The 12,482-nt window shown below is 42.1% G+C and overlaps 1 protein-coding gene across 6 annotated transcripts in view; it reads right to left on the reverse strand.

Moving 5' to 3' along the window:
* KIAA1549L (KIAA1549 like) overlaps positions 1 to 12,482 on the reverse strand; it is a 155,585-nt gene that overhangs the window by 26,934 nt on the left and 116,169 nt on the right. For all 6 annotated transcript variants that reach the window (XM_083398012.1, XM_083398016.1, XM_083398015.1 and 3 more), the window contains 2 exons: positions 5,080 to 5,258; positions 1,993 to 2,210 (listed from right to left, as the gene is read on the reverse strand). In XM_083398012.1, coding sequence (XP_083254138.1) covers positions 1,993 to 2,210; positions 5,080 to 5,258 — 397 coding nt within the window. The remainder of the gene's footprint in view (positions 1 to 1,992; positions 2,211 to 5,079; positions 5,259 to 12,482) is intronic.

The following is a 12,482-nucleotide window of genomic DNA, read 5'->3' on the forward strand; positions in this document are numbered from 1 at the left end:
TTGTGAGTGAATTATTGGGCAAAATGGATTAGAATAAGGAAGTTCCTTTCTCTAAAACAACAAATAAAACATTAAAACTCATGGAACACATACACCATGGCCTCTTTCTACATTGTGCACCAGCAAGCAAATCCCAGAGTACATAATAAAATTTACTGGCTCAATAGTAAAACTTCATGCTAAATATGCGTTAAGGATTTCTTGCTCCTTTGATACTTTCTAACCTCCCAGTCATGATTCCAGGGCTATATCACTTCCACTGTGTACATTAATATAAAACTTCTGCCTGCTTCATTTATATTCCTAAGATAGCCTATGCTAATAGAAGAAGCTACTGTATAATTCAAACTTTATCTTATCTTCTACTATGCATATGTAACAATTCCACTTGCCTCCTCCACTGGAGACCTGTACAAAGCCCTAATGTCCCAGCAATGGCACCAGACCAACCAATCAAGAATCTTTCTTCTTTGCTGACCTGAATGGCCTTAGAATTATGTTTCTCTGGCACTTACTTTCTTTTTTATTTAATTTTATCTAGGCTCCAATTTACATAAAGGCTGTTGGATCTCACCATTCTTTATATACCAAAGATATTCCAGAAACTCTACGCTACATTTCCCTTGACTTCTCTGCACAGGCGTTGCAGGCAGATCTTAAGTGGAGAGCCCTGCAGCTCAGGGATACCTATGTGGGCTGGAGGAAGCATTGCAAACAATTCCAGGTAGAAAAATCACTTAACAGTTCCTAATCCCTCCTGGTCTGAGAAAACACGTGACAATAGAGTAACAGTTCAGTTCTTATTGCTCTTGAGCAGAAAAGCTCTTTCTAGACACTTCTGCTTGCTTGACGGACAATGGATGGGAATTTTTGTTTCAAAACTTGCAATTTCTAATTGGCAGCTGGGTGTCAGAGAGAAAATGTTATTTTCTTCCTAAGCCTTGCACAGTAGAACTGAGCATTCTGTATGACATCCACACAACTTCCGACTTTCTGTGTGCTGGAGTCTTTCTGCTTATCTTACAGTCAAAAGCCCATGAAGGACAGCCGCAATAAAAAATTAATGGCCAGCATAAAAGTTAATGGTTCTTGTTTATTACAATACTAAGAGACACCAGCACAACTATCTGTCCTTATAAGAATAAATACTGTATACTGAACTAAGAAAGCAACAAATTCAGATGGGGAACATTAAGAAAATACAGAAAATTCCAACAGAGGCCACATATCACCTCTTGTGTTTTAATACAAAACCATTAATAATTTATTAATTACATCAAAAAAACTGGGGGGGGGGGCAATGCAACCCACAGAATCACCTATCTAAAGCTCTTTACAGCAGGGTTTCCTGTTCCTGCTAGCTAGGGATGATGGGAGTTGTAGTCCCAAAACAGCTGGAGACTCAAATTTTTGAAACCCTGCTCTATAAAAATAGGGTTCAGCATATACTCAACCATTCTTTTTCAGAGAAATGTATGACTCCGTTCATATAACAACAATTACGTCCCTAAAAAGTATTTGACTGCTAACATAGGCAAAAAAGGAGAAGTCATTAGTTTGTAACATCAGCATTTGAAAGTTGCTGCACTGTCATCTATTTTTCCAACATCCACAGTACTGTATGTAGCACAGCACACTCCAGGCAGACCACCATCCCTCTCCTGGTGTCAAGAGATAATAGTAATTCTGAGGTCTGATCAATAGGCAGGAAAAAAGAGAATGTTATCCCAACAGCCATATTGCTTCTCAACTCTTTTATCATCATATTACAGCTTAATACATTCATAAATAAAGTACCAATCATCTCAAGGAAATGGCAAATCGCTAAACAGGGGAAAGATGGCAGACATGGGGACATTCTTCATACGCAAAAAAAACCTTATCACTTCATGCTGCCATTCTGCCAATTGACACTACTCCTCGCGACTTGCCTTTTTATGGTAGAGGTGGAAATGATGTGGGAAATGACAAAAATATATACCAAATACTCACCTGTTTTTGGGTTCTACAAACGGAGAAGATCCATCTGTATCAGCATCCAAAATATGATCTATTTCATTTTGTGCTTTTTCATACATCTTTTTTCTGTCTGCTAAGCCCTTGTTATTATCAACTTGGGGAAAGTCATAATAGCCTTTCCGTTTGGCTTTCAGGCGTAATTTGTTGCGATAGTGCTCTATATCAGATTTCTGCTTCAAGGCTTTGTTAACCTGACAAACAAAAAATACTTATTAGAATCAAATCTATTTGTTCAGATTAACCCTCTGATTAAGGCTTGTTGACTTTTGGCCAATTATTTTATAGCCTATAGATTATGTATGAGTAGGCATTTGTTGTTGTTTAGCCGTTTAGTCGTGTCCGACTCTTCGTGACCCCATGGACCAGAGCACGCCAGGCACTCCTGTCTTCCACTGCCTCCCGCAGTTTGGTCAGACTCATGTTTGTAGCTTCGAGAACACTGTCCAACCATCTCATCCTCTGTCATCCCCTTCTCCTTGTGCCCTCCATCTTTCCCAACATCAGGGTCTTTTCCAGGGAGTCTTCTCTTCTCATGAGGTGGCCAAAGTATTGGAGCCTCAGCTTCAGGATCTGTAGGCATTTAAGTTTCCTTTTTGGTAGAATTGGCAACTATCCCTAGATGAAACCTCAGGCAGTAGTGTCTAATCCATAGTTTACAATGGTGATAAAAATGGGACACTATCCTCAGCTACCTATGCCAGACCTCAGCATCAGGCAAATCTCAAAATAACAAGGAAATCTGACAGTTCTCCTACATTCAACTCCCAGCTCACTTCTGCAAATCATGTTAACAGTCTACTCACATTGGCAGTGAAATGTCATAGCAATGAATGCATGCAAGATCACTGCTCTAAGTGCCTATAATGGAAAATCGTACATTGCAAGTTTTTTTTCAGGTTATGGAAGAAGAACCTCAAACTCATCTGTGTTCATTACCATTACTAACATGAGCAGACCACATGTGTGAGCAGTGATTTACAGCAGGGAGTAGGCAGCTGACTGTGGGGAATTTCAATCTGTTTTATTTATAACAGCATTCACTTTAGCCAATGAAAATGTGAGTTCATGATCTGGATTGGCTCTTATCACAATGTGCAGTAATGTGAAGATATAACTAGCCCTTTCTCTATACTGAGAATAGACAAAATAGTGCTCTGCAGATGATGCTGAACTACAACTCCCATCATCCCTGATTGTTGACCATGCTAGCCATGGTTGATGGAGGGTACTATGTTGGCTACCCCTGCCCTATACCTTAGGCTATATCCCTCCAACCACAACTTTGCATCAGAAGTAAGTTTTTAAACAAATAGGTCTTTTATGTAAAGTATGCATTTATTGTGCAAACAGGGCCTGCTGTATGGAACGCTGAATAAAATAAGGAAAGGCTGCCCCCTTTCATTATGTGCAAACTGTGGGAATTTTCCCCTCCTGCAGGTCTTCAGTGTCAATTGACAAATATCAAATATACATCAGTTTAAATATGAATGTGGAAAGAAATATGGGGAGACCGGGGAGTCCTGGACTGGGTACACTCCCCTGGAAGGAGCCAAGTCTGTAACTTAGGAGTGCTCCTGGGTCCTACATTGTCACTCACTGGAGACTCAGATGGCCTTTATGGGCTAGGAATGCCTTTCTCAACTATGGCTGGTTTTCCAGCTGCAGCCCTTTTGGGGCAGAGATGACATGGTCATGGTACTCTACGCTCGGGCAACTTCCAAATTGGATTACCGCAATGTGCTTTACATGGGGCTGCCCTTGAAGGCAACTCGGAAACTTCAACTGTTCAAAAATGACTTAGGTCCCAAATATGTGAAACTACAGGTATTAAGATCAGCAGAAGTCCTCTTGGTAGTTTCATAACCCTCAGAATGCATTCTCTGTGCCAGTTCCTAGATGGTGGAATTTCCTTTCCACAAAACTGGTCTATAATTTGGGAGTACTCCTGTATACTGGAGACTCAAGTGGCCAGCTCTGACTCATTTGCCAGCTATGGCCTCTTTTGGACAAATGATTTGCTGCTGTACTCTATACTTGGGTCACTTCCAGATTTGATTATTGTAGCACACTCTACAGGTGAAACTCGAAAAATTAGAATATCGTGGAAAAATTCATTTATTTCAGTAATTCAACTTAAAAGGTGAAACTAATATATGAGATAGACTCATGACATGCAAGGCGAGATATGTCAAGCCTTTTTGTTATAATTTTGACGATTATGGCGTACACCTGTATGTGGGGCTGAACTTGAAGATGACCCAGAAACCTTAGCAGGTCCAAAATGCAGCAGCCAGATTACTGGCAGGGGTTCCATTTAGAATTCATATAATTTACATTACCTTAAAGTTAAATGTAATTAAATATATATGGTGCTTTGATGGGGGGGATTGTTGAATACTGACTGTTGCTTCTTGTACAAGTAAGTGAAAGCAAGAAAATGTCTTTTGGGTGGAGAACTCACAAAATCACTGTTCTAAAACAGCTGCTCTGGTTGCTACTTCACTTCTGATCCCAATGCAAGTTGCTCACCTTTGTGTTTGTAGCCCTAAACAACTTAGGCCACCAAATATGTGATAATCACCTCCATCCCTGCACACATTATTAAATTCTAAGATCAACAGAGGGGGCCCTCTTCGTAGTTTTGCTGTTCTTCTTCTTCCTCCATTTGTCATACATACTGAGTAGTATGACTATGGATAATTTTTGCATAAGGCAATACAAAAAGGATAAAATAACCTTTTGCATGATTTCACCATAATGAAATTACCCCATCTTAGCAGTCCCAAAAGGCAACAGAGGACACTCCTCCCCCCCCCTCTTTTTTTTTTTTTCATCCTTCCTTTCAGAAATTGCAGCCACAACCTGAATGGTCTTTTAGCCTTTCTTAAGCAGCTCCACAAACAACCTGTCAACACCACAAGTCACAAAACATTCCCCACCAGGGGCTAGCTTTCCAACCAGTGTCAATCGGATCTGGTAGCCAAGTGCTCCTCTGAGCACTTGCTTTAAAGACCCGCCAATGCATAAATGATTACACAACTTTATTGGATATAATCTTACCTCTCCATTAAGGACAGCAGTTTCCTGATTCCTATCCGAAGATGTGTGTGCGGGAGGCAAAGCTACAGGCTTTATGGCAATCAACTGTACAGATCCAGAAGATGTGTCGAAGGGATCAATGGCAGACTTGGCAATGCTATCAAAGAGCATATCTCCCTCCTCTTCATCACTTATGGGCACTAAAACATATTAGGATTAAGTCAGCATATGGTTTGGGCATTTCAATTCTGAGTTGGTGAGGAGGAAAGTGAAAATGAATTGCATGTAATCCTGGGGTCCCCAACATGTCCCTGTGAGTACCACAACACCCCAGAAACAGATATCCCTGCTACTCACCAAAGCCCTCTTGACCCTTCTCATTTTTTAAAAAATAAGTTTTGGCCTTTAATGGTTGTTTCATTGGGGGTTGTCTAATTTTTTTGTATATTTATTTTGGGGTAGGTGTGCATGTTTTGCCTGGGGGTTCTGGGTATCACTGGTTATTGTCAGTGAAATATGTATTTTTGGGTGGGGCCACAATGGTTTTGTGGATTTCGAAATGTGCCTCCATGCTCCAAAAAGGTTGGGGACCCCGGATTGTAATAAACACTTTCTGTATATGAGCCTCTTATATTTAAAATCACTGGCATTAGATTTCAAATCCAATGAATCTTTTGGGGGTTTTGTCATGCAAGGCATTATGATTTAAGCAGATACTTCAATAAAGGAGGATTTATTTTAAAACAGTCTGTGCTGCTGAACATACAGGTAAATCATATGAAAGAAATGCATTAAACTCCAAACAAGTAAGGGGGGTGTTGCATATGGAAGGCTAAACAATATTTTGTGACACTCAGTTGGCATAGCAATGTGTACAGTGTGGGCCATTTACAAACAGTAATTATTTTGTGGGTGAAATTCAATTGCATACGAGCCTTCAGGTGGTGCAATTAAAGTGAATTTGGTGCTCTTGTGCAAAAAACCCTCTTTTTCAAACAAAACAAAACAGACTTTTTGATGTTAGGAAAGTGATGAGTAAATGCACTGGAAAGTGTGCAACAACAATTGCTTGATGCAAAATCATATTATCTCCCTGTAAACAGATCATAACCAACACCATATACCTCCCAGCAAACTTTGTGGACACAATCAGGATGAATGCAAAATAAACTGGTCATCTGAATGCTATCCTAACAGGCACCTGCTACCTGGTTCAATGAGTCTTAGGCCTGATTCAGATATCAAGATGATGGTGAATGAGTACCTCTACTACTACTATTTTCCTTGCAATCTCTCCCTCTCATCTCCTCCTCCGCAAGTGAGAGCAGAGAGAGAGAGAAAGCTTTCACTTTAAAACAAAACTCTGATCCCAAATATGTACAATCTCAAGGAACTGTGGTTTGTTCTAACCACAGCTGGTCGAAACTACAGGTTCCAGACACTAAGAAGAGAAGAGGAGGAAGGAGGAACAAGATAGCCACCCATGTATTTTGTTCCCCCTACATGCCCACCCACCCAAAAGTAGAGATCCTATCAAACTAGTTTAATTAATTCTGTTATGTAACCGAGTGATATTTGTGTGTGCCCAGTATAATCAAAGAATAAATTACTGTCGGGTTGGCATTTTCAAACCTGTATTTCCGAAGATTTAGTTCCTCTGAAAATTTATTGTTCTTTTAATTACTGTAAGAATTACAGTGCAAGTCAATTTATGCCATCAAGATATGAAGTTGGTCTGTTCCAACAATGCCTGCATTATAGGTTCAGAGTGATCTGAAGCTCATGTACACACACAGGAAATAAGTGTCTATAGCAACTGTGACAGGAACTTACTTAAATTGTTGAGAAGTATAAAGGTTATCTCAGGCTTCTTCTTATTAATTTCCTTATGGTTTGCAAAATTGTGCATAAAAAGGTCTCTTACAAGCTTTTGGAAAAGAACTGCCCATTTTTCTAACAAATATATATAGGAGATTGGGGTGAAGAGTGGCACAGGTAAGCATTGCCAAATAGCTTTCTCAGACTGTGGAAGAGTGATTTTCAGTGGCAGCTACAAACACATAAAAGAGAACGGATACTTGATGCAATTCAGGTAGTATGGAGATATTCCCAGATTCCATGGAAAATTGTATTTCCCCCCCAGTCTGTGGGTTATTCAAATGTAGAAAATGGGAATTCTCACACTCATCTATTCCGCCAAATACAGGGCTTCTCTTTGTCTCTTACATTCCTAGCTCCAACTACAAATCCTCCCTTCCAAATCACAAAACAGTGTCAGTGTTTGTGAAAAAGCAAAAAAAAAGGAGGAAAGGGTTCTGACCTCCCTTTCTCTCCTCAGTCTCCTTGTCGGCACAAAAAGAGTCCACGAGAATATCCTTGCAGAGTTTTATTATTAAAAGTCCTTGTGCAAAACACGACTGAATAACTATACACACCAGCACCAACCAACCCAAACACCAGCCTCAGCACAAACTAACATTTCTCACTTATATATACAACTTGCTGCAAGCCGCTGAGTCATGCTGACCCAGCTTTATTCGCATTAAAGAAACAGCGGCCATTTTAGCCGTGACACCCCTTCTGTTTCTTAAATGAGAAAAACCCCAACAGAAACAATACATACATGCATTATATACATAAACCCAGTTTTGTCATCAATTCATTATGACATGTTGCTGGCAAAGGCTTGGTAAACAAATCAGCAATATTATCTTGTGATTTACAATACTCCAGTTTGATTACCCCATTCTGTACACAATCTCTCACATTCGCATGACGGATAGCAATATGTTTTGATGCGGATTTCATTATTTCGGAGCCCGCTAATGCAATGCACGATTGGCTATCTTCATACACTTGGATAGGCAAATCTACTTTACAATCTAGATCTTTTAGTATCTGTATAAACCAAATGATTTCGTTGCATGCTAGCGATAGGCTCCCATATTCTGCCTCACAGGATGAGGTCGCAACAAATCCTTGTTTCTTTGACCTCCTTCCAATTATGGAATTGGCAAACATCATAACCATTCCACTTGTAGATTTTCTAGTAGCTACACAGCTTCCCCAGTCCGCATCAACAAATACTTCTAATTTTTCATCTTGTGTACTAGATATCTTCAAACATACATTTAATGTCCCCTTTAGATATATGATAAGCCTTTTCAAAGCACACCAATCAGCAGTACTGGGTTTAGATACACGTTGACTCAGAACATTTGTAGCACATGCAATGTCTGGCCTTGACCACTGGCTTAAATACAACAGTGATCCTATTTTTGAGTGATACAACTCAGGCTGATCAAATTCATCATCACACACTGTCTTTGGGAAATCTGGTGTCATGGGAGTCTGAACTGGCTTGCAGTTTTCCATGCTAAACTGCTCTATCAAATGAAGAATTTTCTCTTTCTGACTCAATAGGAAGCTTCCATCTGCTTCCTGCCTTACTTCTACTCCCAAGTAATTGCTTACAGGCCCTAAAGCTTTAAGTTTAAACCTCTTTTCCAGTTGACTTGTGAGCTTCTGGATCTCATCTGTGGAACTCCCTGCCACAAGCAAATCATCAACAAAGACTAAGAGCATTAGATATTTGTTGCCTGTCCCCTTGGTGTACAGGCATGGATCAGCCACACTCCTTTTAAAACCAAGTTTTACAAGGGCTTCATTTAAACACTGGTTCCAACACCTTCCACTTTGTTTGAGACCATAAACAGCCTTTTTCAAACGCCAGACTGCACCATTCTCCTCTTCAAACCCAGGGGGTTGTCTCATTAACACTTCATGGTCTAAATTTGCATGCAGATATGCAGCATCAACATCAAAATGGTGCACTGCTAGTTGTCTTACAGCAGCAATGGAAAGCATTAAACGAAAAGTTTCACTCTTTACAGTGGGAGAAAACACTTCATCATAACTCTCCCCTTTAATCTGAGTGAACCCTCTGGCTACTAATCTGGCTCGAAAACGTGGCTCCCCAGATGCAAGGGTTTTCCTTTTGTAAACCCACTTGCATGACACCACTCTGCCACCAGGTGGCGGCATTATGACCTCAAACACTTTGTTACGTTTAAAAGAATCCATTTCTTCTTTCATGGCTTGTTCCCACAAAGCACGTTCCCCAGGGGGTAAGTCTAAGACTTCATTATAACTTTGTGGTTCCACACAACTCACGTTGCATACTCTCACTCCTCCTAGGGTCAAACGTTGAGGAGGTACACCCTTGTTTGAACGCTGGGAGCGTCTAGGCACAACTACTACTTCTTCCCCCCTTATCTCTGGCTCTTCTTCCTCTTCCTCTAGAGAAGTAGTATTATCTATTGCCACATCTTTTGGGGAAATCTGTGCCTCCTCCTCATCCTGCTCCTCCGTTGCCAATGGCTGAGAAGAAGCCTCTTCTCTTACTTGCAGGGGCAGTAGGCAATCTGGGTTGGCATGGATCGCAGTCCATCTGTCCTGGTCAGCGAAGTCTGCACTTCGTGACAGAACCACGCGTCCTGGGCGTAAATTGAAACGCCACCCTTTGCCATAGGACTGATATCCCACAAACCGCAGTTTCTGCGCTCTAGCACCCCCTTTCTGGCGCTGAGCTTTGGGGATATTTACGTGTGCCCAAGCACCCCAGTTATGGAGCATTGTCCACTCTGGTTCTTTCCCAAACAACACACGATATGGAATATCTTTTATAGAGCTAGACCAGGTTCTATTAATCAAAAAGTTTGCTGTGAGAAAAGCCTCGCCCCACAGCCTATGGTTGTGGCCCAATCCTGCATCCACTAGCAGGCAGTCCTTTACTGACTGTATTACAGCCCCACGTCTTTCACACAGACCATTTTCAGCAGGGCTATAAGGGTTAGTCAAACGATGGGTGATCCCCTTACGTCGCAACCATGCCCCAAATTGTTTGTTCAGAAATTCTCCGCCCCTATCTGTTTGCAACTGCACAACAGGGCGAGCGAAGAGCTTTTCAGCTTGGGCAACCCATTCTCTGAATGTGGGGAAACACTCAGATTTCTGTTTTAACAAAAACAGCCAACTGAAACGTGATTTATCATCTATTACCAGAAAAGCATATCTGGCGCCCCCTTCAGTCTTCTTTGGAAAAGGACCTATCACGTCACAATGGACAAGTTCTAAAACCTCTTTAGATACTCTGTCACTTTTAGAAGCCACAGGCTTCCTCTTAGCTTTGGCCATTTTACATACATTGCAATCTAGGAAACAGTTACAGCTATTTACTTTTAGGTTCTTGCACACCTTTTGCATCTCTGAAAGCACACGGAAATTGGCGTGACCCAGTTTTCTGTGCAGTTCATGTACACACCCCTTATGAACTGGCAAATTATCCTGAACCACCTGGGCTGCTTTAACAGGCTTGTCCTGCATTACATATAACCCATTTTCCAACTTTGCATGGCCACATACCTGAGTTCCATTCTTTATCAGACAGCCATCCTGCGTGAACTTAACACTATACCCTGCATTAATCAAACAGCTTACAGACAGCAAACAATAGTCCAAACTGCTGACAAACAGAGTCTCTGGTAGAGTAGCATTCAAGCACTGCAGGAAACATGTTCCCTGGCCATCAATTTTGCTTCTACGACCATCAGCAAGATAGATTGAGTCTTTTCCATCGGTTGGCTTCTCCAGGGTCTTAAAGTCCTCCCTCCTGTTGCAGATAATCCTGCTGCTCCCAGAGTCCAGCAACCATGTTCCTCGAGGTATCTTCCTCTCCTCTCGAGAAAATGCAGACACAAACTGAGCAGAACGCGTGTTCTTCCCTGAAGAGAACCCCTTCTGCTTACATTTCTGCGTCGATTGCTGTCTCTGCTCCACGTCGTCTCCTGGAAGTCTTGCCCTGCATTGACGTTGGAGATGCCCGGGTTGGTTGCATCTATAGCACCTCCTCACCGCCATGGCCAAGTCCAAACCTTGGCGTTGCTCCATTGGCAGATTCTGCTGCTGGCCCCCTTTGCTGTAACTCCTCCGCTCTTGGAGTTCAGCCTGTCTATCTGACCTTCTTTCTGCTTCTTCGGTCAATCTGCCAACCACATACTCAAGGGTCAGATCTCGGGGACGCATACTCTCCATGCTGTTAATCACAGGCAACCAGCTTTCAGGCAAACTTGAAAGGATAATGTAGGTTTGGTCAGTCTCATCATAACGCTTACCTCTCTGCTGTAGTTGAAGAAACAGAGATTTCAGCTTTTGAAGATGAGTTGCCAAACTCTCACCTTCTTTCATAACAGTCCTGAACAGCCTTCTGGTCAGAGAAATGATAGTTCCAGCAGTTTCTCTGACATGCATTGTCCTTAATAAATTCCAGCACTCAAATGCTGTGCTGGCATTTGCTACATGCAATAACTGAGAGTTGCTCAAACACAGCATAATTTGGGCACGAGCCCTTTCATCTAGCCGTTTTTTCTCAGCAGAGTCCCGTCTCAAAACCTCAGTTTCAACACAGTCCCATAGTCCATCTCTCCTTAACAACTGCTGCATTTTAATTGACCAACTCAGCCAGTTGTTTTCTGAGAGAAGTTCAAAAGGGATGCCTCCCCCAATATTTACAACTTGGGAAGACTGGAAATCTGCCATCTCTGCTGGTGCTTGCTGAGCCCCTTCTGTGGGGCCTCCAGCAATCTCTCCTGACTCTCTCTTTAGAGTCCAACTGGATGGTCCTGGCTGGCACTCACCGGCTTCTAGCTGCTGCCTCTGTTGTCCCTCAGGTCCCGCCTGGCTCTGCAACTGGTGTAGCCACTCTGTGAGTCGCCTACTGTGGTCCTCCAGCAGTTCAAACTGTTCCAGTAGCCGACGCTGAGTGCTTTCTTGATCCTCAGATCCTAGCCGCTCCAGCGTCACTGCAGACAGTTACAGCTTGCCACCAACTGCTCCAACGCACAGCCACTGGCTCCAGGCACCACCAGGACTCACCAGCTCCCTGCTGAGATGCTGTCAGTCGTTTTGCACTCTGCACATGCTCAGAAACACTGGGCCCATAACCTGTCAGTGTTTGTGAAAAAGCAAAAAAAAAGGAGGAAAGGGTTCTGACCTCCCTTTCTCTCCTCAGTCTCCTTGTCGGCACAAAAAGAGTCCACGAGAATATCCTTGCAGAGTTTTATTATTAAAAGTCCTTGTGCAAAACACGACTGAATAACTATACACACCAGCACCAACCAACCCAAACACCAGCCTCAGCACAAACTAACATTTCTCACTTATATATACAACTTGCTGCAAGCCGCTGAGTCATGCTGACCCAGCTTTATTCGCATTAAAGAAACAGCGGCCATTTTAGCCGTGACAAACAGAGCCTGCTCACATGTGTAAAGAACTCAACTTCATAACTTGTTTTACAGCCCAAGCCTAACAATGCCTACTCGGAAACAACTCCTATTGAAATCAATGGTGTTTACTCCCAGGTG

Source organism: Podarcis tiliguerta (assembly GCF_965153285.1).
Source record: "Podarcis tiliguerta genome assembly, chromosome: 1".
NCBI lineage: Eukaryota > Metazoa > Chordata > Lepidosauria > Squamata > Lacertidae > Podarcis > Podarcis tiliguerta.